General features: G+C 40.6%; 1 protein-coding gene across 1 annotated transcript; it reads left to right on the plus strand.

The window, feature by feature from the left end:
• Nucleotides 1-2,513: 2,513 nt before the first annotated feature.
• Nucleotides 2,514-7,305, plus strand: PPDPFL (pancreatic progenitor cell differentiation and proliferation factor like). The gene is made up of 5 exons (XM_039521730.1): nucleotides 2,514-2,745; nucleotides 3,184-3,288; nucleotides 4,734-4,826; nucleotides 4,918-5,017; nucleotides 5,673-7,305. Exons 2-5 carry the CDS (start codon nucleotides 3,234-3,236, stop codon nucleotides 5,683-5,685), a joined length of 261 nt encoding a protein of 86 aa, XP_039377664.1. The 5' UTR covers nucleotides 2,514-2,745; nucleotides 3,184-3,233; the 3' UTR covers nucleotides 5,686-7,305.
• The last annotated feature ends 17,832 nt before the right edge of the window (nucleotides 7,306-25,137 follow it).

Consider the following 25,137-nt stretch of genomic DNA (forward strand, 5'->3'; position numbering starts at 1 on the left):
TCCTGAGGCGGGAGCACCCGGGGGCGGCAGATGGGGCCAAGGGAGAGATCTGGCCTCAAAACCTCCACGAGCCACACCGGGGAGGCTTGCAGGCTGCAGATGGCCCAGAGGCCGGGAGTTTGAGACTCCTGAAGGCAGGGCCGGTGCAAGGATGTTTCGTGCCCCAGGCGAAACTTCCACCTTGCGCCCCACCCTGTGCCCCTGCCCTGAGGCTCCCCCCCCTCCGTCCTGAGGCGCCCCCCTTCTGGTAGCTCCCCACCTCCCACCCTGAGACACCTCCCCCATCCCAGCTCACCTCTGCTCCACGCACGAGCACCCCATTGCTACTTCACTTCTCCCGCTTCCCAGGTTTGCGGCACCAATCAGCTTAGGCGCCGCAAGCCTGGGAGGCGGGAGAAGTGAAGCAGCCACGGCGTGCTTGGGGAGGAGGCGGGGAAGGGGGGACTGGGGAGCGGAGTTCCCCTGCATGCCACCCTCCCCCCTTACTTGCTGCAGGCGGCCCTTCCCGCACTCACCTGCCCCAGCTCCCGCCGCCTAAATGCCGGCGGCGACTGGGGCGGCCAAAGATCCGGCTGCCGTGGTCGCTGCCGAAGAAAATGGCGCCCCCCAAATCGCAGTGCCCTAGGCGACCGCCTATTTCGCCTAAATGGTTGCACCGGCCCTGCCAGAAGTAAATGATCTAAGTACAATTAGTACCAAACCAATTGCCAGTTACTTATCCTGGTCAGCCGTACTATTTTAACTAAGGCAAGCCTCCATGTTCAACTCAGGATAGTTAGTCAAAACTGCCATTTAAGTCTCTGACAGAAGATCGCAACGGCCCTATACTATATAGTGTTATTAGAGGATGATCACAGGGCAGGAACTCTGCTGTTGTACACTTTCATAAGCAATATGTTTCCCATAAGTATCATTTCACTTTTACTAAATGCACTAGAAGAAGACATCACCAATCCTGTTCCAGTTCTTTTGGTATAAGATAGGATATACCACTCAAGGTGGTTAAGCAGCACAGAGCGATGTGGCAACTGCAACATAAGCTGTGTTTTCATCTCTGCCAATCCTCCTATGAGATATGGCTAAAAGTGTTCCTCCTTAAGATAAAAAAGCCATTTTTTAAATTGTGAAACAAAATTATATCATTTTTTTGGGAAATCAAAATGCTTTGTTTATATTTTGAGCCTTTTACATTTTTTAATATAACAAATTTTGAAATGAAGTTTTTTAGAAAAACATTGACATTTGTTGAAATTGATACAATTTTGCAAAAAAAAAAAAAAGTTTGTCAAAGAGCATTTTCCAGCTGAAAACCATTTTTGATTAACAGTTTGACTAGGTCTATTGCTGTTGGCAATTCTGCATCGCTCTAAGGGCAAACAAACCTTTCATGACTAGGCTGTTTCAGATTTAAAGTGTTCAGATGCTATGGTGATGATTGAGTATGGTATAAATACATAGACAGACATGCCAACCCCATATGTTTAAAAGAAAAACAAAACACCATTAGTCACAGCCCCATTTTTTTTTAAATTGGGTTGTTTTTATTTGCTATGTAGTTTCTGAACCTTTAGGGTGCAGTCATGGCACATTTTCAAGCTTTTTTCTGCAATCAGAAGAGTTGGAAACTAACTTTTTCAATGAAAGCTGAGAGTCTTATCTAATCACAGGATTTCAGAAGCTGGGGTTTTGAGAAACGCAACGCATACCACAAGACCCACGATAAAATTGTGAGAGCTGCTGGCAACTCCCTTCTGCAAATCCTCTCCCCACTGACTGCTTAAAACAAAGGGCTTTGAATAACACTTTTGGGCCACTAATCTTTTCCCCCACCATGCAACCCCAATAAACGGCCTGAATATTAGGGGACAAGGTGGGGCCGAGCTAGAAGCCTCTCTATAGGCCATGAGCTCATCCGCAGTGGAGTGATTGTACGGCAATGACCCCCTCTTCCAAATAGGAGGGGGGGAGTAAGGAACAGGGGCGGCTCTAGGAATTGTGCCGCCCCAAGCAGGGCGGCATGCCGCGGGGGGCGCTCTGGCGGTCGCTGGTCCCACGCCTGCGGATGCTCCACCGAAGCCGCGGGACCAGCAGACCCTCCGCAGGCCACGCCGCCCCAAGCACGCGCTTGGCGCGCTGGGGTCTGGAGCCGGCCCTGGTAAGGAATGAAAGGGTGGTTCTCCTGTCTCCACCCTCCCTACCTGCCGGGAACCACCTGCTGTAAGAGATGTGTGCGCCCCCCCCCAAAACCCTGCCCAACCCCATTCCTTACAGCACGGCCACAGCTGCAAGGACGGGGAGGGGCTGTCCCTCAGCAACCCTCTCTCCTTATAGCGCCCAGCCCTCTGCACCCCGCGGCCACACAGGCCGGGGCAGTGCAGGTCCCCCGAGCCCTTCGCGGGACGTTCCCAACCAGGGCAGCACGCGCTGCGCCGCCGCTCGTCAGCTGGGCAGCACGTGCGCACGCCCACCCCCCTGCTCAGCGCCGGGATTTCGCTCCGCCCGCCTGGCCCGGGCCGGGGTTGTGTGAGGTCACCGGGTCGTGGGGGAGGCGCCCCGCGGCTCGGGTTTCAGTCGCGCGCCAGGGCTCCTCTATATACAGCCGCCCCCGCCTCGCGCTTCCCGATCCCTCAGCGCGCGGAAGTAGCCGGGCGCTTGCTGCTGGGGAGGGCTCGCGTGTGCGTGCAGAGCCCCGTCCCGTTTGCTGGCTGGGTGGGGGCGGCCTTTCGGGGAGCGTGGGCCATCCAGGTAAGGGGAGCAGGATTTCTTCCTCTGCAGGGGCAGCGGGGAGTGTGGCTAGGGGCTTATGGTTGCTTTGCACAGGCCGCCAGGATAGCTGCTGGGGCGTTAAGTTGGGTTACCCAGTGGGTGCTCTTGGTGCTCATTAGAAGTCTGTTGTATTGCAAATTGGGGAAGACCTGCAAGTGCTTTCTGACCTTATACGTTTAAGGTTTCTTTGGGACATATTTTGTCCTTCCCTTACGCTGGTGTAAATACAGTAAATCGGAAGTTATTTAATTAAAATCTGCTGGGTTCCATCAACGTCAGAATTTAGCCCAAAGATCAGAAGGGCCCTAATAAAGATGTTGCACAAGGTTGTGCTGTACCTTAGTGTAAAGTGTCTTTCACACCAGAGCTCATTATTGCCAACAGATTTCTTTTTATTTCCCTGTTGCTCTCCTGCAGATTGTTCTGTGCCAGTCTGCTTGACTTTTGCCCCAGTCAGCGCCTTTGCTATGGCATCTGTGCCGTCAGCTGGCTGCCTCCTGGCCAAGAATCAGTACTACAGAAGTAAGGTGTTTTTTAAAACGAATAAAAATCTTTAAACAAAACCTGGTGCATGTTTCCTGTTTCGTGGCAATATCTTCTTGTTTATGAAGGACAGAGTTACATGGCTGAACATACTCCATCTCTTTGGATTGGAAACATCTCAAAACTGATGCTGATTATGAAAAAAGTTTCAATACCTGGTTGTAGCGTGTTTAAGTCACTTTGAGGGATTTGGAGGTTTGAAGACAGTTCTATTTATTTTGTTCTTTATTGTCTACGGAGGGGGGATAATCTTAATTTTTAGGGGGCTTGCGTATTTCTGTGACTTATTCTCCTACTTCTCCTTCCTCATATGAAGAGGGAAGACTTTTTTACCTCTTATGAGGAGTGTGTAACTTGCATTGGACATTAATAAACATCAAAAGGAAGGATGTGTAACCCACTGGTGAGTTTGTTGCAGGTCCCCCTCTTTGCTGACCCATAGTGGACTATAGAACTTTACTTTTTTAGCTAAAGCTGTAGCACCTCTTGCTTTGAAGTCTGGAGGCCCTTGGTGGGTCATTACATAAAATCTTATGGCTAACGCAGAGGACTAGGAATCAAGTGATTTGGCTTTTGTTTGTGGTCCAGACTTCCTGTGTGGGCAGGTCACTTAATGTCTCTGTGCCTTTGTTTCCTCATCTGTAAAATGGGGAAATGCTACTTGCCTGCTTCTCACAGGTAGTTGTGAGCCTAAATGTTCTGATGCTTTGAGATCCTTGGATGACACGCTATAATGTAAAGCATTATTGGTATTAATGTTGTTAGGAAAGCATAGGGAGAAAAAAGGTTCTAGTCTAATGTGTCCTATTTCTTATGTGCAGTGTTGTTGTAGCTCTGGTCCTGGGATATTAGAGAGAGCACGTGCGTGAGGTAATATCTTTTATTGGACCAACTTCTTTTGGTGAGAGGGAAGCTTTGGAGCTTACACAGAGCTCTTCTTCCGGTCTTTGGAAGCTTGTCTCCCTCATCAACAGAAGTTGGTCCAATAAAAGATATTACCTCACCCACCTTTTCTCTCCTATTAGTTATATCAAAGGTCAGTATTCTAGAACTGAATCTCTTGTATTAATAGCAATATATATGCCTGATCCTAAAATACATCTTGTGGACTTAACTTTCATTTAGCTTCAGTGAAAGTTACACCAGGAGATTACATCTCAGCATGTCTCTTCTGGTGAGGAATAAGTGGTAGCCGTAGGTGAACTCATTAAATAGTTATCCTGCCTTCATGCAATGTCCCTAGCAAAAAAGGGATATAAAAATACTGGAAAATTAGGTTTACTGGAAAAAAAGACATTGTCTCTAGCTATACAGTGTCTTCTATGAGGTATCAGGGGTCTGTAAAGTCTTGGAAAAAAAATCTTTAGTGTGAAATTAATGTATATTCTGTAATTTAAGATCATTGCTTTGTTTTCTACACTCAGCTCGATTGAATTCTGAATCCAGTATTTCATCAGGCAGTTCATCCTTCTGTTCTGATCCCGTGAACTTCTCAGACCAGGATAAAGCCCATCATGGTATTGCCCATGTCTTTCAAACATACGTTTTTTCTCATTTTTGGCACTTTAATTAATGCCAATCACTGCTATTTTATGTTCCCTTTTGTAGGGTTACCTGAATTATTTGATAAATGCTGGTGGATAAAAAACTTTTTCCACTCTGAACCATCTTCTCCAAATGTGAATGGAAAAACAATATCGACCAGCAGGTAAGTCTTGCTTCTTGAATGATGGAGATCATTTACTTGTTTTATTTTTCTTCTTTACTTTACTGATTGGAATACCCCCCTCTTTCCCCTGCACTCCACACCAACTTTAGGGATACAATATCTTGATGTTGATTTTAAGTGAAATGTAGTGGAAATGCAAGGTCACAGCTGAATGTCTGTGGAAATTTCCACTTGTTTCTTGTTAGTGAAGTTAGTCAAGTCCTACAAAAGTTTACAGTAAGCAGAGAATAGTGACCATAACTATTCTGACTGCTTGAAGTGATAAAGCAATATTTTGTTTGTTGGCATGTTTGTAAAATAATGCTTGGCTACCTGGCAAGGCTTAGAAAATTTACTGATATAGTGTCTTAACTAGAGGCCATAGAGAACAGTACAATACATACAAATGTGAACATCTATTCAGTTCAGTAAAATAATACAAATTTTAAAAATACAAAAGATTAAAAACTTACGGTCAGCTTTCCCCTGGATCAGTTACACTTTTAAATCACAACCTCTAAAACAGTGTAAACTTGAGTACCTAGATATACATTTCCTCTTCACCCTAACTTAGTTGACTTAAATACATATTTCATAATTTTGTTTACACTGGATATTATAATCCTGTTAATAACTTGTTTTTATCTGTTTACAGTGTTGCAAGTTGACTTTACCTGCAGTGATGTTACTCATATAGACTCATTTATCTAAAGCTCAGGATCTTTCAGATGGCTTCATTCAGCTGTGTGAAGAAAATATACTGCTTGAAACTTCACTTCCATGAGAAAGTAGAATTTCACAAAGATTTGTCAGTAGCTTAAATGGTTTTGCTTAAGGCAGGCATAGTTTCTACCTATGCTGTCCGCTACTGAATTGTTAATGTTTGATAATTTCCATTTAAAAATATTAAGAATACATTTAAGTGGATTTAATATCCTAATGACTAGCTCATATCACTGGAAGAAATGACAGTAAAAAGTAAGATCAGCATAAAGTGGCCAGTGATTATCTAGGTTTTATTCTGTAAGTTGAAAAGCTTCTGTGGACTGTTAGTGTCAAAAATTTTCAAGAGTGCTGTGACTTAAAACAGAACAGTTTGTGTTTGAAATGTCTATTCAGTAAGTAGTATTTTCCCATAAGCTTAAGTTTTACTATATCAACTGTGCTGACATAAATGGATATAAATTAGTTTCAGATTAAGATTCTTGTTTTATATAATGGACCTGGCACATCTTTCCCAAGTGCCAGGTATAGCAGGTACATACTGTTGAGAAGGAAGTTTACAAAAAAGTTAATAGTTTTAATTGTGGAAAATCCTATTAAACAACAATCATTAGCTCTGTCCCCTTGTTATGGCTGAATATGGATTCTGACCTTAAATACAAGTGTGTACTTCTCATTCACATGCATGCACCTAAGTATTTGAGGGCAGAACATGAGGACATGTCAAAATCCACAAAAGTTAGACTATTTACCCTTTTGATTTGCAGCCATACTTCACTTTTTTTTATGCTACTCTTACCTGTTCTACTGTTGGTTAAAGAGCCTCTTGTTTTGTATTAAGTGCTGTCTATAAATTTACCTTATTGGATGTGAACTCTTTGACAGTTCCAACTCCTTAAATAATCACAGTTCTGTTATTAACAATTATCTCTGTCCATTAAATATATTTTTACACTAATCATGGTTTCCCTTCTTAAAGGATTCCAAGCTGCTTAAACTAATTATTCACATAATCACCACTCAGTGATGAATTGCAGCCCTCTCTGGTGTGAAGTATGGTAGTTTAACAGTGCACAGTTATACAACAGCAGTTATGTTTTGTGAGGCAGATGAGTGAAACTGCTTAGGAGAGGGTATTGCAAATACTTGGTTTGAGCATTTCATATCCATAAGTTTCAGGACTATTTCTCTATGCAGCTTTATGATGCATCAGGTCTGTTCAGGTCACTTACTGAATTTATCTGGTACTTTTTTAAGCACTTCAGGTATTAAGTAACAATGTGTCCTTTTAAAGTAAACATGTAAACTTTATCATGACATACAGATAAGTGCCATGGACATCTATAGCACTGAGAAAATAATGAAGAAGTAGTTTATAATCTATCTTGAGACGGTATACACAGAGTAGGTGAGAACAAGGATGAAGACAACTGTTAGAAGAAATAGTGTGCTGGAACTCATTACGTGAATATAAAAAAAGCAATTTATCTATTTTTGTTTAAAATGATCACATCTTTTGATCTTAGAATTATTTTAAATGTATGTTATAAGCTATTCTATTTTTATACTAACATTTTATATTAATAAAGTTTAATTATTCTGAGGTCTGAAATGTTTCTTCTCTAATGCAAAATAGTGGTCACCGTTGCATGTGAATTTGTGGCAAAATCTACAAAATGCCCATGAACAGAAATTAAAGAAGTCATCTTTCAAAGCAGCAAAGAGTCTTGTGGCACCTTATAGACTAACAGACGTTTTGGAGCATGAGCTTTCGTGGGTGAATACCCACTTCGTCGGATGCATGTGCCACAAGACTCTATAAGGTGCCACAAGACTCTTTGCTGCTTTTTCAGATCCAGACTAACATGGCTACCTCTCTGATACTCATCTTTCAAAGTAATTTTTGAAACAATCGTAACAGGAATGTGAGAGGAAAGTAGGAGTTTAAATTAGGATAGAGAAACCAGGAGGAAAAAAATGCTTTAATGCCTTAGTGAAAACATAGTAAAAGAATATGGACTTGTAACTACAAATTTTGAAGATGATGATCTTCTCATTTGTCTGTGAGTCTCATCTGTGACTGCTAGTAGCAAATATCCCCAATGGCCAGAGATGAGACACTAGATGGGGAGGGCTCTAAGTTGTTACAGTGAATTCTTTCCCAGGTATCTGGTTGGTGGATCTTGCAGAGATGCTCAGGGCTAACTGGTCATCATATGTGGGGGCAAGAAAGAATTTTTCCCCAGTTCAGATGAGCAGAGTCCCTACAGGAGGTGAGGGGGTTCACCTTCCTCTGCACCATGGGTCACTTGCTCAACATAAGAACAGCCATACTGGGTCAGCCCAATGATTCCTCTAGCCCAGTATCCTGTCTTCCAACAGTGGCCAATGCCAAGTGCTTTAGAGAGAATGCACAGAACAGGGCAATTATTAAGTGATCTATCCCCTATTGTCCAGTCCCAGCTTCTGGCAGTCAGAGGCTAGGGACTCCTAGGCATGGGGTTGCATCCCTGACCATCTTGGTTAGTAGCTACTGATGGACCTGTCCTCCATGAATTTTTTTTTTTTAACCCAGCTATAATTTTGGCCTTCACAACATCCCTGGCAACAAGTTCCACGAGTTGACTGTGTTGGGTGAAGAAGCCCTTCCTTTTGTTTCTTTTAAACTAAAGCCTATTGATTTCATTGGGTGACCCCTGGTGCTTGAGCTAGGTGAAGGAGTAAATAACACTTCCTTATTCAATTACTCCACATCATTCATGATTTTGTTAGACTTCTATCCTGTTCTCCCATCCCTCCCCCGAATCATCTCTTCTTCCGAGCTGAAAATTCTCAATTGCCTTAATCTCTTCTCATATGGAAGCTGTTCCATACCCTTAATCATTTTTGTTGGCCTTCTCTGTACCTTTTCCAGTTCTAATTTGTTTGAGATGGGGAGACCAGAACTGCACACAGTATTCCAGGTGTTGGTGTACCATGGATTTATAGAGTGGTATTATATTTTCTGTCATATTATCTATCCCTTAATGATTCCTAGCACTACTAGCTTTTCTTTTTACTGCTGCTGCACATGGAGTAGATGCTTTAAGAGAACTGTCCACAATGACTCCAAGATCTTTCTTGAGTGGTAACAGATAATTTGGATCCCATCATTTTGTATGTATAGTGAGGATATTTTCCAAGGTGCATTAATTTGTATTTATCAACATTGAATTTCATCTGCCATTTCAGTCAGCCAGTTTTGTAAGATCCCTTTGTAAGTTTGCAGTAGGGTGACCAGACAGCAAGTGTAAAAAATCAGGATGGGGGTGGGGGGTAATAGGAGCCTATATAAGAAAAAGACCCCAAAATCAGGACTCTCTATAAAATCGAGACATCTGGTCACCCTACTTTGCAGTCTGCTTTGGACTTAATTACCTTCAGTAATTTTGTATTGTCTGCAAACGTTGCCACCTCACTGTTTATTCCTTTTTCCAAATTTATAAATATATTGAAAAGCACTGGTCCAAGTACAAATACCTGGAGGACACTGCTCTTTACCTCTCTTTTCTGAAAGCTGGCCATTTATTCTTACCCGTTGTTTCCTGTCTTTTAAGCAGTTACTGATCCATGAGAGGACCTTCTCTCTTATCCCCTGACTACTTTGCTTAAGAGCTTTTAGTGGGGGACCTTGTCAAAGCTTTAAGTCCAAGTACAATATTGCTGGTTTAAACTAGAGTAAATGGTGAATTCTCTGTAATTTGAGGACTTCAGTACTCCACCAGAGGTTATTGGTCTATTACGGGAGTGGGTAGGTGAGGTTCTGTGGCCTTCAAGGTGCAGGAGGTCAGACTACATGGTTATGTTGCTGTCTTCTGGCCTTAAAAATCAGTCTAAAGCTGCTTTATGCCACTGGTAAAGTTTCCTACCCTAAGATGAGCCAACTGGGGACAGCTACTTCAGTTTTAGGCCCGCTTTATGATGTGGTGCAATGCAGTGCAGCCCAGGATGGAGTCCAGTGTATCTAACTGATGATAATTTGCAGTAAATTGTGTACTTACCCCAAGTATTGATAGAACAGAACACACAACTTGATCAAATCTACAAAACACATTTATTGCCACACACCTAGAAACAGTTAACAAATAGCAGAGAAATTCAATAGGAAATACAATGTAAATCAGCATATTGCTACTAAGTTAGATCTTATTCAGAGGACAAGCATGTTGGCAACTGAAATGAAGGACTTGATTTTGCTCCAGCATTCCAGTACCAATAGTATATAATAATTCCTCCCAAAAGCAATGGCCAAAGCATAGCTGGTTGATCCTTGTAAGGTCCCCTTTTGGCACTGATACTTGCAAACAGATGCTGCTACCACAAAAGTCAGTGGAAAAGTACCATTCGCTTCAACAGGAGAAGGACCTATTAGTGCATGTTAGCTATGAGCACCTAAATTCATAACCCTGATAAGGTTTCCCAGATCATGTATCAACTACATGCCATTCTCAGCATTCCCCAGGTTAATATTAGGTTACATGACTGACTCCTACATAATATAAGGGTCTTGCTACTTGCCTGCATTTGAGGGTTTCCCCCTCATCAAAACAGGGGTTGAGGTGCTGTGCTTATTAGACCAGGAAATCTGCAGAGATATTAATGTTTGTGTGTGAAATATGTTACTGTGATAATTATAATGGCTGAATTTTAGCAATTCTACATTATTCTTGGATAAGTAGTGAATACATTGTTTTACTGCATTTAACTTTAGAAGTGTTAACTCCAGTACTACAGATTGTGGAACACTGTGTAATAATATTGACAGTCACCAGATAGTCCTAAACAAGTTCTAATTAACAGAATGTATAGACAGCTAGAACGTGGACGAAACATTGTACTGCTAACAGCATTTTGCCCACAAGATTTAAATGCCTGTTAAACAGAAATTGTAAGAGTATATGTAATAGCATAATTACATATTGTGTATAAGAAATGACTTTAAAGGGGGGAGGGGATCTACTGCCATGATATAATTTTGAGTTTCCTACTTTGTACAGTTCTCTGAAGAAGAGAGAGTGTTAAATAAAAAGGATTCTAAAATACTTTATGAAAATGCAATAGCAAACTGCAAAGGGAGCTAGTGTAGGGGGTTTGAAATAAGCGTATCCTTTTCTGCACATGTGCAGCCATAAAGACTGTCACAAATTCACAAATAACATTTTACATCAGGACTTATTTGTAGCTTTCCCAGAAGGGCTACGCCACCTATGTCTTCTGGTTAAGGTATAGAGCGTCAGTATTCATCAGTATAGATTCTGCATTGTTTAATGAGTTACTGTGGCAGTAAACTGCTGAGGATGCACTAACCCCAAAAGAAAAGGAACTATAAAAGCTAGCTATTTTTGTGGCCCCTTGACACTAAACAAAGAAAGGCTTCAACAAATCTGAAGCCTAGGATAGATTAGTTTTCGGCTGTTATAACTTACGCAACAGACACTTATGTGGCATCTTACTTTAGTTTTCACTAACACTGAGTTTTATATGGGTGATGGGTTTTTTTGAGGATCAACAGTTATTACACTACTGTTCCCATGTATGGATTATTTTTGTACAAGTTACATGAACGTATTGCTTATGTCTCCCTCACACCCTTGATGCAAAGCTTTAACAAAATCTTTCTGAATAATGAATTTGCATGACAACAAGGTGAACATGAGAGAGCAAGTATTATTTTCTACCCCCTGCAGAATGAATTTCACACTCTCACTATTGATGATAACTTGTTTATTGGTCTTTCATACTTCTTCCAACAACATGGAAAACTCTACTGGATTTTACTAGAACAATATTTTTTATTAGTAACTTATTTTTCTGTTTGTAATGGCACTACAAAATTGTGATGTTACAAAATAGAAAAGATCCTGCCTTAAGTTATATGATTCCCCGTGTTTCCTTATATGACCTTTATAAAAGGGCATCAGGACATAGCTAATTGGGTATCTTCTTTCTGGGGAAGCAAGATGTGTCTGGCATCTCACAGCTCTGCAAATGAAAACCTGGTTTACTGCTCTTCAGTTATTTGCACCAGGATTAATATTGTTTGGAAAATGTTTCTCAGAGTGTGTTTGGCAGCTGGCCACTGAAAATTCTGCCCATGTTGATGCTGAGTGCCCTGCCTTGCCTTTGAGTGTTAGGAGCGCCCTGTCAGATATCCAATTTCATGTGCTCTGTCATACTGCCATTTTAGACTGCTCCTGCAGTAGCAGATCTGAAATATGCCGTTCAATAATCACAGGAAGATACGTCAGTGCAATAGGAGGAGGAAGCTATTAGCAACAGGGGAGGGAATCTGGTCAGAATATTGGGAAAGGTGGAGGAACAAACCTTTATACACCCTTTGTCTCTGACAGATACTGGGGAAAATACATTTGCTTTCCCCTTATTCTGAGCCTATGGGTCAGATTCTGATCCCAACTACTGTACACGAGTGTAAATCCAGAGTAACTCAAATGGCTTAGACAAAATTACTCCATTTCTACACTTGTATAACTGAGATCAGAATCTCCCCCACCAGCTATGCCTGGGCTGGTAGTGTCAGGTGATAGAGGATATTCTTTGTCTGCTAGTGTACAGCATGAGCTGCAGACTCCACAAGGACAGCCTGAAGATTTATAGCCCGTGTGGTAGCAAAAGGAGTGGGTTAGGGCATCCAAGATAGATTTGCAGGAGTTGGAAATATTTTGAGTGGTTACTCAAATGTCCTCTGCTTGTCCTTTGCAGCAACCGAAATCACTAGAACATTGGAATGTATCTGATCCATTTTGCAGTATGTTGCATGTGGATGATTATCTTTGAACAGTAGTCGAGATTAATCAAGAACCTGTGACATAAATAAGATATTTTAGAGCCTGATATAATGGTAGTCTATATTGATTTTCAGTGGGCGTTGTCATCCCACTGATGATTTTCTGACAACAGCAACAACTGTACAGTTAATTGTTGAGCTTAAAAGATGACAGTGAGGATGCTGTGCTTGGGTATGGCATTTATTGCTGAACACATTTTTAAAGCATGTAGGTGTTCTATACAAATCAGTGCTATACTAAACCTTTTTTCCAGAGTCTGATCTCTATATTTAACTGCAATTTAGATCACTTGAACAGCTGAATGACAAATCAGACATGTGTTAGGAGTTGGATCACAGAACCCCCCCCCGGGAGCTGCCACCCGCTGTGCCGAGACTACTTCTGTCCCTGCTTTCCCTGCCAGCTTGGGACTCCAGCACCCTGTCTTACTGAGCCAGACGCGCCCGTCTGCTCCAGCAAAGACCCAGGGTCTGAATTACTTGCCCCAAAGCTGCAGGCTTAACTGAAAGCAGCTTACAGAAGTGTTTGTCTTTAACACTCAAATGCCCAACTTCCAGCGGGGTCTAAACCCAAATAAATCCGTTTTACCCTTTAAAAGATTATACAAGGTAAACTCAAATTGTTTGCCCTCTATAACACTAATAAAAAATATGCACAGCTGTTTGCCTCCCCCAGGTATTAATACATACTCTGGGTTAATTAATAAGTAAAAAGCAATTTTATTAAATACGAAAAGTAAAATTTAAGTGGTTTCAAGTAGTAACAAACAAAACAAAGTAAGTCACCAAGGAAAATAAAATAAAACACGCAAATCTATGTCTAATCAAACTAAATACAAATAATCTCACCCTTAAAAATGCTTCAGTAAGTTTTTTCCTCAACCTAAATACCTTCCAGGCCTGGGCACAATTCTTTCCCCTGGTACAGCTCTTGTTCCAGCTCAAATGGTAGCTTAAAAAAATTCCTCATAATGGCTCTCCATTTTGTTCTGTTCCACCCATTTATATATCTTTTGCATAAGGCAAAAATCCTTTGTCCCTCTCTGGGTTCCAACCCCCTTCTTCTTAATAAAAAAACCCCACCAGGTTAAAAATAAATTCCAGTTAAGGTGACATAATCACGTCACTGCAATACTTCATTACCCACGTGCCAGCACATACATATACAAAAAAAAACCTTACAGGTAAAACAAAGCCATCTGCAGTCAATTGTCCTGGTTAATAAAAGTCATCGAAATTCCAAACCAACATTAATGGCCCACACTTTGCATAATTACAATAGGCCCTGAAAGTTATATTCCATATTTCTAGTTTTAAATACAAAAGTGGTACATTTATACAAATAAAATAATCACACGTAGTAAATTATAAGCTTTGTAATACCTTACAAAAAACCTTTTGCATAAAGCATATTCCAGTTACATTATATTTACTCATTAGCATATTTTTATAAAATCATATAAAGTGCAATGTCACAATATGCACATGCCAAGTGACCTAAGCTGCAGGCAAAAATAACTGCAGGTTGTAATGTTGCAAGTACAGTCACAAAAATGGAGGAAAACTGAAAGTTGGGCCTTAAAACTATAAATTGTTGCCTGCAGCCTGCTTCACTTAAAGGTAGGATTTAAAAATCTCACACCTTCAGCTGTATAATAAAATAGTGCTAAGGGCATTGTTGTATGATGACCATAAAAAAGATGCAACAAAGAAGCATCTAAATAAATCCATTTAGTTTTACACCATTGAACCCATTTCATCCCATTGGCCCTCACAACACAAAGGATTCTATGCAACTTCTTCCAGAGACCTTCAGTGCTGCTCCCAAAACATTAAGAGGCTCTTCCAAGTGCAATGTTCACTCAGTTCACAAGGGTACCTGTACACTGAAGGGGTTGGAGAGTCAGGGTCAAGCCAGAAGGTGTAATTAATTCAGGTTAGTGAACCCAAGCTCCCCTTTCGGCTTTAACTTGAGTTGCTAACCCAAGTTAAAAACTGAGTTGCTGTGTCTTCGCTGTTATTTTTAGCCAAACTCACTGTTACCACAGGTCTCTCAGCTAGGCTGTTGAGATGGTTGCCTGATGTAATCTATTTTGTTTAAAACTTTTAATAATTACTTAATTGCAAATGATTCCGTGTTTCATAAAAGCAGAGAAATGAAAGAATAATTTTAATGGCAGACTATCCAATGAAGTAGGTTCCTTTAAAAAGGTATTGTTCCATTATATTTGAATCAGGTTAATTTAATTCTAGCTTGACTCCAGTTCAAATCTGCAGTACATTTTAAGTGTAGGTGAAATCTAGAATTACTATTTGAATTACAACTAGCTGGATTTGTTTGTGAAGGTCTAGTACTTAGTGGTGCAATCATAGCAATACAACTCAAGTTTTGAACATACAAAGCAGACTAAATATAAATTATACTTGGCAACTCCTTTGTATTCCATCACAATAAAATGCCTGCCCACAAAATGTATGATCTATTTTTTTTTAAATCTTCTCATGATGTTCTTCTTTATAAAATATTTTTTTTCCAGGTGAAGCATCAGTTGCTTCATATTTCACACTGAATTTACCTAGTAAAGACCAAGGTAAATGGATGAGGTAATATCTTTTATTGGACCAACTTCTGTTGGTGAGAGAGACAAGCTTTCGAGCTTACATAGTAGATTATTGCTTTCTCTACTTATTTGTTTCAGTTGTCATAATTTTTGTTTGTTTTCTGTCATTTAATGTATTTGGTGAAGGAGTTATTTGTTCTGTTTTATCTATTGCTATATAGTGCATGTAGCATCAGTGGTACTGGAAGGAGACGGCTTTGTGCTTTGTGCTTTCAACATCAGGTTTAAATACCTAGACACCTTGGAATTACAGCTTCAAATCCTAGGAGGGTCAGATCAGACCTTCAGGCTTCTGAGATAATTTAATTAGACTAACTCTGGTGTGGGGACTGTCATTAATTCTGTGTTTTTATAGCACCTACGTATAATGGGGCTCCTGAGTGCTACTATAACACAAATAATAATATTGTCATGCATTATAGTACTGTGTCGATCTTTCTAATTAAACCATTAAAATGGTAGCCCTCTATGTAGGCATTAAAGACTCCATGGCACTTTTAATAAGAGTAGGGTTTTGCCTTGACCAAAATTTCTGTCACACAGCACAAAATTGTGGGCAATTTGTAAGATGACTATACTCTATATAGTATGTTATAGCCTAAATGTATTTATTGTTGTCACTGATTTCTACCACTTATCTTAGTTTGAAAACTAAAAGTTAATATACTGTGTTTGAGCTCCACTGGCGTAAAGGATGCTGTTCATAATAAATTGATGAAAATTCTTCATGGTTGTTTCAGTATAGAAAATGAGCATAGCTTACCATGGGCTCAGTGGTTGCCACTCACTCCCAAGTCCTTGTCTTCACTCCCTAAAAAATAAATGGCTTCAACAGCAGAAAGTCATAGAAGCTAAATGGGCCAGGTAACTGCACATTTGACTCACTCTGTGGTCTGCTCTAGGAATGCCTGTAACAATTCTAGCCATCACCTTTTTGTGGGTGGAGACCTGCATCCCTTCTCTCTCCAGACCAGAGTTTTAGACAATATGGTCCCTAAAGGTACTGCATGAGGTTGCAATATCTGCCACAATATCCTCTACCCTTCGACAGCTAATTTATTTTGGATAGGGCTTGCAAGCATATTAAGATGTGGATTCAGTTGGGAGGCAGAGAGATTGCACAAATGAACTCTTTCTTCCCTGTACCTCGCTTTTTGGTTTTTAATTAACCCAACCACATTCTGGTTGCCCACAGAATATAAATTGGAGTCACTTTAGATCTCTTTAGCTCCTCCATATATAGGTGATACAGAACTACTGTTTTACCTTGCCACATCCTGTCATCCTCTGCACAGCAGAACTACACAGATTCCTTTGCTTTCTGGGCCTTCTGCACCCATGGAAGGGATCAGGGACTGGAAGTATTCCTCAGAGCTGCAGGATATGATCAACACATCTAGAAGACAGACATCTCTTCCTGGCTTGTGTTAGAAACAGACCTGACAGTTTCCCAAGGAAGAGTCCAGGCCTACATTTAGAACCCCACATAGATTCTAGGGCTGGAAGGGACCTTGAGTCCAGTCCCCTGCCCTCATGGCAGGACCAAATTCTGTCTAGACCATTCTTGATAGACATTTATCTAACCTACTCTTAAATATCTCCAGAGATGGAGATTCCACAACCTCCCTAGGCAATTTATTCCAGTGTTTAACCATCCTGACAGTTAGGAATTTTTTCCTAATGTCCAACCCAAACCTCCCTTGCTGCAGTTTAAGCTCATTGCTTCTTGTTCTATCCTTAGAGGCTAAGGTGAACAAGTTTTCTCCCTCCTCCTTATGACACCCTTTTAGATACCTGAAAACTGCTATCATGTCCCCTCTCAGTCTTCTCTTTTCCAAACTAAACAAACCCAATTCTTTCAGCCTTCCTTCATAGGTCATGTTCTCTAGACCTTTAATCATTCTTGTTGCTCTTCTGTACCCTCTCCAATTTCTCCACATCTTCCTTGAAATGCGGTGCCCAGAACTGGACACAATACTCCAGTTGAGGCCTCATCAGTGCAGAGTAGAGCAGAAGAATGACTTCTTGTGTCTTGATCACAACACACCTGTTAATGCATCCCAGAATCATGTTTGCTTTTTTTTGCAACAGCATTACACTGTTGACTCATATTTAGTTTGTGGTCCACTATAACCCCTAGATCCCCTTTTGCCATACTCCTTCCTAGACAGTCTCTTTCTCTTCTGTATGTGTGAAACTGATTGTTCCTTCCTAAGTGGAGCACTTTGCATTTGTCTTTATTAAACTTCATCCTGTTCACCTCAGACCATTTCTCCAATTTGTCCAGATCATTTTGAATTATGACCCTATCCTCCAAAGCAGTTGCAATCCCTCCCAGTTTGGTATCATCTGCAAACTTAATAAGCGTACTTTCTATGCCAATATCTAAGTCGATGAAGATATTGAACAGAGCCAGTCCCAAAACAGACCCCTGTGGAACCCCACTTGTTATACCTTTCCAGCAGGATTGGGAACCATTTATAACTACTCTCTGAGTACGGTTATCCAACCAGTTATGTACCCACCTTATAGTAGCCCCATCTAAATTGCATTTGCCTAGTTTATTGATAAGAATATCATGCAAGCCTGTATCAAATGCCTTACTAAAGTCTAGGTATACCACATCCACCGCTTCTCCCTTATCCACAAGACTCGTTATCGTATCAAAGAAAGCTATCAGATTGGCTTGACATGATTTGTTCTTTACAAATCCATGCTGGCTATTCCCTATCACCTTACCACCTTCCAAGTGTTTGCAGATGATTTTCTTAATTACTTGCTCCATTATCTTCCCTGGCACAGAAGTTAAACTAACTGGTCTGTAGTTTCCTAGGTTGTTTTTATTTCCCTTTTTATAGATGGGCACTAGATTTGCCCTTTTCCAGTCTTCTGGAATCTCTCCTGTCTCCCATAATTTTCCAAAGATAATAGCTAGAGGCTCGGATACCTCCTCTATTAGCTCCTTGAGTATTCTAGGATGCATTTCATCAGGCCCTGGTGACTTGCAGGCATCTAACTTTTCTAAGTGATTTTTAACTTGTTCTTTTTTTATTTTATCTTCCAAACCTACCCTCTTCCCATTGGCATTCACTATGTTAGGCATTCCTTCAGACTTCTCGGTGAAGACCGAAACAAAGAAGTCATTAAGCATCTCTGCCATTTTCAAGTTTCCTGTTACTGTTTCTCCCTCCTCACTGAGCAGTGAGCCTACCCTGTCCTTGATCTTCCTCTTGCTTCTAATGTATTGATAAAAAGTCTTCTTGTTTCCCTTTATTCCTGTAGCTAGTTTGAGCTCATTTTGTGCCTTTGCCTTTCTAATCTTGCCCCTGCATTCCTGTGTTTGCCTATATTCATCCTTTGTAATTTGTCCTAGTTTCCATTTTTTATATGACTCCTTTTTATTTTTTAGATCATGCAAGATCTCGTGGTTAAGCCAAGCTGATCTTTTGCCACATTTTCTATCTTTCCTACTCAGCGGAATAGCTTGCTTTTGGGCCCTTAATAGTGTCCCTTTGAAATACTGCCAACTTTCCTCAGTTGTTTTCCCCCCTTAGTCTTGATTTCCATGAGACCTTACCTATCAGCTCTCTGCAGGGCCGCTGAGAGCGGGTTTGGGCCCTGGTGAATTTTTTTTTTCGGGCCCCCCAGCAAGGGCAGACCAGCTAAACAGGGCCAACAAAGCCGGGGAAGTCAAGCGCTGGGCCCCCTTCCAGACCACTGGGCCCCAGTAATTTGTAGCAGCTTCCCCCACAGCTCTCGTCGGCCCTGGCTCTCTGAGCTTACCAAAATCCACCTTCCTGAAATCCATTGTCTCTATTTTGCTGTACTCCCTTCTACCCTTCCTTAGAATTGTGAACTCTATGATTTCATGATCACTTTCACCCAAGCTGCCTTCCACTTTCAAATTCTCAACAAGTTCCTCCCTATTTGCCTCAAATCTAGAACAGCTTCCCCCTGTAGCTTTTTCAACCTTCTGAAATAAAAAGTTGTCTGCAATGCAGTCCAAGAACTTATTGGATAGTCTGTGCCCTGCTGTGTTATTTTCCCCAACATATATCTGGATAGTCAAAGTCCCCCATCACCACCAAATCTTGAGCTTTGGATTATCTTGTTAGTTGTTTAAAAAAAGCCTCATCCACCTGGTTAGGTGGCCTGTAGTAGACTCCTAGCATGACATCACCCTTGTTTTTTTACCCCTTTTAGCCTAACCCAGAGACACTCAACACTTCCATCTCCTATGTCCATCTCCACCTCGGTCCGAGTGTGTACGTTATTAATATATAAGGCAACACCTCCTCCCTTTTCTCCCCCATCTATCCTTCCTGAGCAAGCTGTACCCATCCATACCAACATTCTAATCATGTATATTATCCCACCAAGTTTTGGTAATGCCAACATTTATTAGCACTTCCAGTTCTTCCTGCTTATTACCCATACTTCTCGCATTTGTATATAGGCATCTATACCTATAGTCTGTACAAAACAGTGTGTAGAACTGGATGGAAGATGTTGGTTTTTTCCCCCTCTAAGGAAAGTTTTGACTTTGAAGAGAAAAATGAAAACTAAATTATTTCAATTTGTATATGCCACTGCAGTGCCTGATGGAAGGTTTAGTTTCAGTACCTCTTGCTCCTGTTCTGCTTGATAGGCTGCACACTCTGTTCTGAATATGTCTCCCATATTGCACCACAGTCTCATGGCTACAGTGCCTCATAGGAAATTAGGTCCAGTTCAGGGTTCATAGACCAGTTGGGGAGTCTGAAGCAAATGAACTACAACTCCCATGGGAGAATATCCAAATCAAAATAATTTGGCAGAAATATTTCAATTTTAGAAAAAACTTTCAGCAAAAGTCAGGAGTTTTCCATGGAAAGTTGACAACTTAATTTTCCATTGAAAAATATCTCTGATGGGCTTTTTTGGTTTGACTACATCAAATAGTATGGGCTAACCCTAGGTGAGCAACAATAAATTCTGTGGCTATCTGCATATGTGGTTATGTCTACACTGCATGTGGGAGGGAGCCTCCCAGCCCAGGGTAGCCAGTCTCATGCTAGCGGGACTTGAGTTAGCACACAAAAAATAGCAGTGTGAATATTGAGGCTTAGGTGGCAGTTCAAACTTTTCAAGCCTACCTGACCTCCTAGGTCTAAGCTTGGGTGTCTACACTGTTTTTATTGGATTAGCTCAAGCTCCAGTACCATGAGTCTTTCTACCTTGGCTGGGAGGCTTGTTTCCATCTGTAATGTAGACATACCCCTGAGGCCTGATTCTGCCTTTTTTTTTTTAATAGGCAGAACTGGTAGCTATGCCTATAATTAAGGTTGCCCCACACTTTCCATTAAAAGACCCTGTTTTCAGTTCCTTATAACTTTATCATACATTAACAGTTTGGGCTGAAATTTTCCATGCCCATTGTCTCTCTTAGGCTGACTTTATTTTTGGAAAAGCTGTTGCACAGGCAACCCTAAGCCTGGCATTTCCTAACTTTGGATTGCTTTACTTTTCTATCCAAACCCCAGCCACCACTCAGCCTAATTTCCATTTCCCTTTTTTGTAGAGGAGTGGCCTATAGAAAACTGCTTATTTTTAGCTCTCTCAGCTACAGTCTTTCCAGTTTAGGAGGAGGAGTTAATCACATGTAGCCTTCTAGTTCCAAGAAATGAAAGAGCCGTGTAATATTACATAAGCTAGCCAGCATACCTTGGTTAAAATCTCTGCTGTGTAGCTATATTCTATAATTAGCTGACAGGTAATAGAACATTTATTACAAGAATGAGAAGGACAAGCAGATTCATAAATAGATCATGGGGATGCATACATTGTCCAACCCATTTGTTTATATAATGGTCTTTAAAATATATTTTTCACTGAAAGCAAGGACTTGCATAGCTTAGAGTATTCTGCTTGCAAGCCAACATATTGCACGTATTAATTTTTTATTTCAATTGTTATCCTTGAAGAAAAATTCTCAAGTGATCCTCCATTCTTCATATTTATAGTACTGTACAGTAATGTTTAAAAGTGCACATTGGAGGGAGGGAGAGATCCTTGTGTACCTTGTGAACTATCCACAATCTAGCCTTTGGGGTTTGGTGGGGAAGGCAGGTGGATGAAATTTTGATAACAAAAGGTTATAAGCTGCTGAACATTGGTTCTGAGTATGCTCAGATGAGATCTGCTAATATTTCTTTTAGCAGAAGCTGATTAGGCCCTGTTCTCTTTGTGCCATCACTCAGGGGCCGCTGCTGTCAGGTGGCTCCTGGGGTAGTTTGTGAGAGGAAGATTGGAAACGTTTCATTATATCATTCACACAAAAATTAAAAGGAATAAAAACAAAACCCTAACTTTCCTTGGTATCTAAACAAAGAAAATCATAGGTGGGGCAGGAAGGAATGCAGATCCTATGATTTTTAGTTTTACTCTTCGAGGTTTTGCTTCATCCTGCAATATTTTGCACATTCTAAAATTGTCATTTAAAAGTAAAAAGTCTGTCTTTTTCCATTGTGAAGTTATAATTATTCTGCTGTTTTGTTAACCACTCTTTGCTGCCACAAATTAAACAGCACCAGCACACTTCCCCCACCCTTAACCTCAGTGATTTGTGAAATACAAAGTCTGAGATCATTTAAATGTTAACATTAAGCAGCACAAACCTTTTCTTTAAAATAAAAATAAGATAAATGCAAAAACTACATTCACAAAAGGATAAAGTTACACAGTTAAACTTAATAAAATTAAAAAAATAGTATCTGGAGCAGTGCTAGCTTGTGAATTTTACACAATCCTCTGTATTTTATGGTGCACATTAAACAACAAGCACAGATATGTACTGAAGTACACACACACAGAAAGATAGTATTGAAATACTACTTGTATACAACATGGTCAAGACATCATTGTAGGAATTTGCATTTACTGAAAATTTTTGCTGTTCAATTTTAAAATTATATTAAGTTTTTTTAATTTAAAATGGATACTAATGTGTATTTCATCATGCAATCTGTTTAGTATTCTATATCAAATCTCCAAAACCACCACCAGTGATACTTTTTCCTAATTGGAGGACTTCAATTAGAACAAGTTTAAATCCAAAAATTGCATTGCAATGGTGCCTGCATTTCTGCAGGAAAAATAGTTTCTGAATGCTGTAAGTCGTTATAAGACACTATTACTAAGAGAGTGTGAGGAAAAAGAAAAGAATTGTCTCAATTTTTGTGTACCACGTATGTAAAATTTATTTCAGAGGAGACAATTGAGACTTTTTTACATTTTCATTGTACTACTATTTATTTGGAAATAGTTTCTCTTTTCTCTTCAGGTATTTGCTTGTCCCTTGGCAAATACTGTCTCTCCCCCCACCCCTCCCAGTGTTTCTATTGAACTGTTTTATTTAACTAAAACTTTGGTTTTCACGTGATTGTCTATGTCATATCATCTCTGTCCATACAACAGCATAGTTAATGATGTCACCACACCTCTGGGAATGATATTTGTGAGTTGAGCCAGCAGAGAGAGCACAATAAAAATTCTTCCAGGTTTTTGGTGATGCTGGTAGATTTAAAAATATGTATATTCACAACTGTTGTCTGAGGTTCTAATTATGGGGTGAGGTACTTTGGCCTGTGTTAGGCAAGAGGTCATAATGGTCCCTTCTGGCTGTAGTCTATGAATCTACAAGCCTACGAACCAATGTGTTACATGGCAGGGGCACTCTTTTTAGTTTTTACAGATGATTAACCCACTGATTCAGCATGGCTGAACATTCTATAAGGGATCCTAGTCTCAAAAATGAGGGGTCTCTGAATGAATATGTGGCCATGGGATCAGTCATCAAGTGAAGAGATTTCCGCAGCATGTTAGGTGTAGTGGCCAAGCCCAAGCAATGGCGTTCCAATATTCACATCATGGCATTATGCCAAGCCATTGCATAATACTATATTTAAAATCAGCAACCACATAGGGGGAGTTATCCCAGATGCTGCAACAATGCTGTGATTAAATTATCAATGCCAGAAATCTTCTGGCCCAAGTTATTCTCTGACTCTGCTATTTGGATTTGCAACCTGTTGTTCTATACCATAAGCATCAATCATTATGGTCAATGCATGTAGCCAATGCTCATTCCTTTCTAAGGGTCTCATCCTACTTCCATTAAAATCCAATAGCAAGACCATGCACAGGAATTTAAATTTGACCACTTTTGGAGGAGTATGTTTTGTATTCCCGCTGCAGCCCTGGGGCCGGAGGAGCTCGTTCTCCCCTCCCCTGGGGCTGGAGGAGTTCTGCACCCTTGCTGATTATTGGGGGAGCCCATTTCCTATTTGCCCTCCCTCCCTCTTGTGGATGCCCCTGATCAATATTAAAACCCCAACTAACTTCAGTAGGTCAATCCTATAAACTGCTGTGCAGGAAGGCAAAATCTTCATAGAGTGATATTTCATCTCAGCAAATTTTTAACTGACCTTTGTGACTTAATGTAATACACTGATTTAATCTTGAATACATGATTTGCCTTTACATTCGTCATGGGCAAACATTCTTTTTTATGTATGAAGCCATCAGTGTACTTAGGGCAATTTGCTAAACATGGCAACTTCATGAGGCTGGAAAGGCTGATGTTCCAGGCACTGAATACAGCTGTAGATCAGTTACTTTGTCTGCTTTTCTGAGCAGGCATAGCACCCAATGCTTGCATCATCAATAATACTTTGTATTTATATGGGGCCAGATTCTGCTGGGCCTTTATGCTACTGCACAGAGGGGAGAGGCATAGCCTGCATAATGACCAGGCAGAACTGCAGTCCCAGCTATATAGTATTTAATAGAATATACTATTATGTAACTATTTTTACTGTAATGGTGCTTCACTACTTTTTAATCTCCTTATATGTGGGCCTTGTCTTTTTCCCACGGGAGTCAATGGGAGCAGGAAGCAGGCCTTTTGCTTATAGAATCCATGTAATGTTTTTATGTATGGGTTTTTTTTCCCTACAAATGCTTCAGGGTTGATTTGTCTTTTAGCAAATATATCACTGAGGACCCAGACATCAGTTTCAAACATTCAAGGTGTTTTAAATGGCAGTGAGGAAAGGAGTGAATTTAAATAGTAATAACTTCACGTTTCCATGTCTTCTCCATCCTGAGGGATTCTAAAGCACATTCCACACAGGAAAAACTGTGCAACAGATTTCTTTTGGGAAGTGTAGTGAAAAATAACTTCTCTAGTTTAAACCAGAGGGGAAATTATAGGTAAGTAGAATATCCATACCCAAACTGGATTTTGTCCAGTATGTCAGGGTCAACACCATTATTATTACTTTATTATGTTCTGTACTATTTGTTAAGTGCTGACATGCACAGTTCTGAGGACAAAGATGTAAGATACAGTAATTACCTACCCCAAAGTCTTAGAATCCAAACAAGACAGACCCAGAAGATTGGGTGCCCAGGAAAGCCCCAAAGCAGAAAATAATTTGGACTTTTATTTTGGTTTTATTGTTATTCACCTGCTTATTACTCTTATGAAAAATACCCCAGGATCTTTTAATGATAATTGTTCTGGGTCTTGATTTTACCTCTCATCTGAAACATGACACCTCCTGGAGCACTCTGCCCTCTAGTGACTATGTTAACTCTAGTGTCCAGAGTTTCAAAGCAAGATATGTACAATTTCCCACATACATTTGCACATGCCTAAATTATGCATGCAGGTACCCAATATAAGTGAATTGCACACTCACTTTGCCAGTTACCACCTCATTCTCCATGTACCTGCACAGATACCTGATTTGTAGACACACACACACACACACACACACACACACACACACACACACACACACACACACAGTGTTTGTACTCATAAGTTAGGCACATACAAATGTACAATGGGAAGCTGCACCCTAGCTTTGAAAATCAGACCCAAGGAC

Source organism: Mauremys reevesii, linkage group 2 (genome assembly GCF_016161935.1).
Source record: "Mauremys reevesii isolate NIE-2019 linkage group 2, ASM1616193v1, whole genome shotgun sequence".
Classification (NCBI taxonomy): domain Eukaryota; kingdom Metazoa; phylum Chordata; order Testudines; family Geoemydidae; genus Mauremys; species Mauremys reevesii.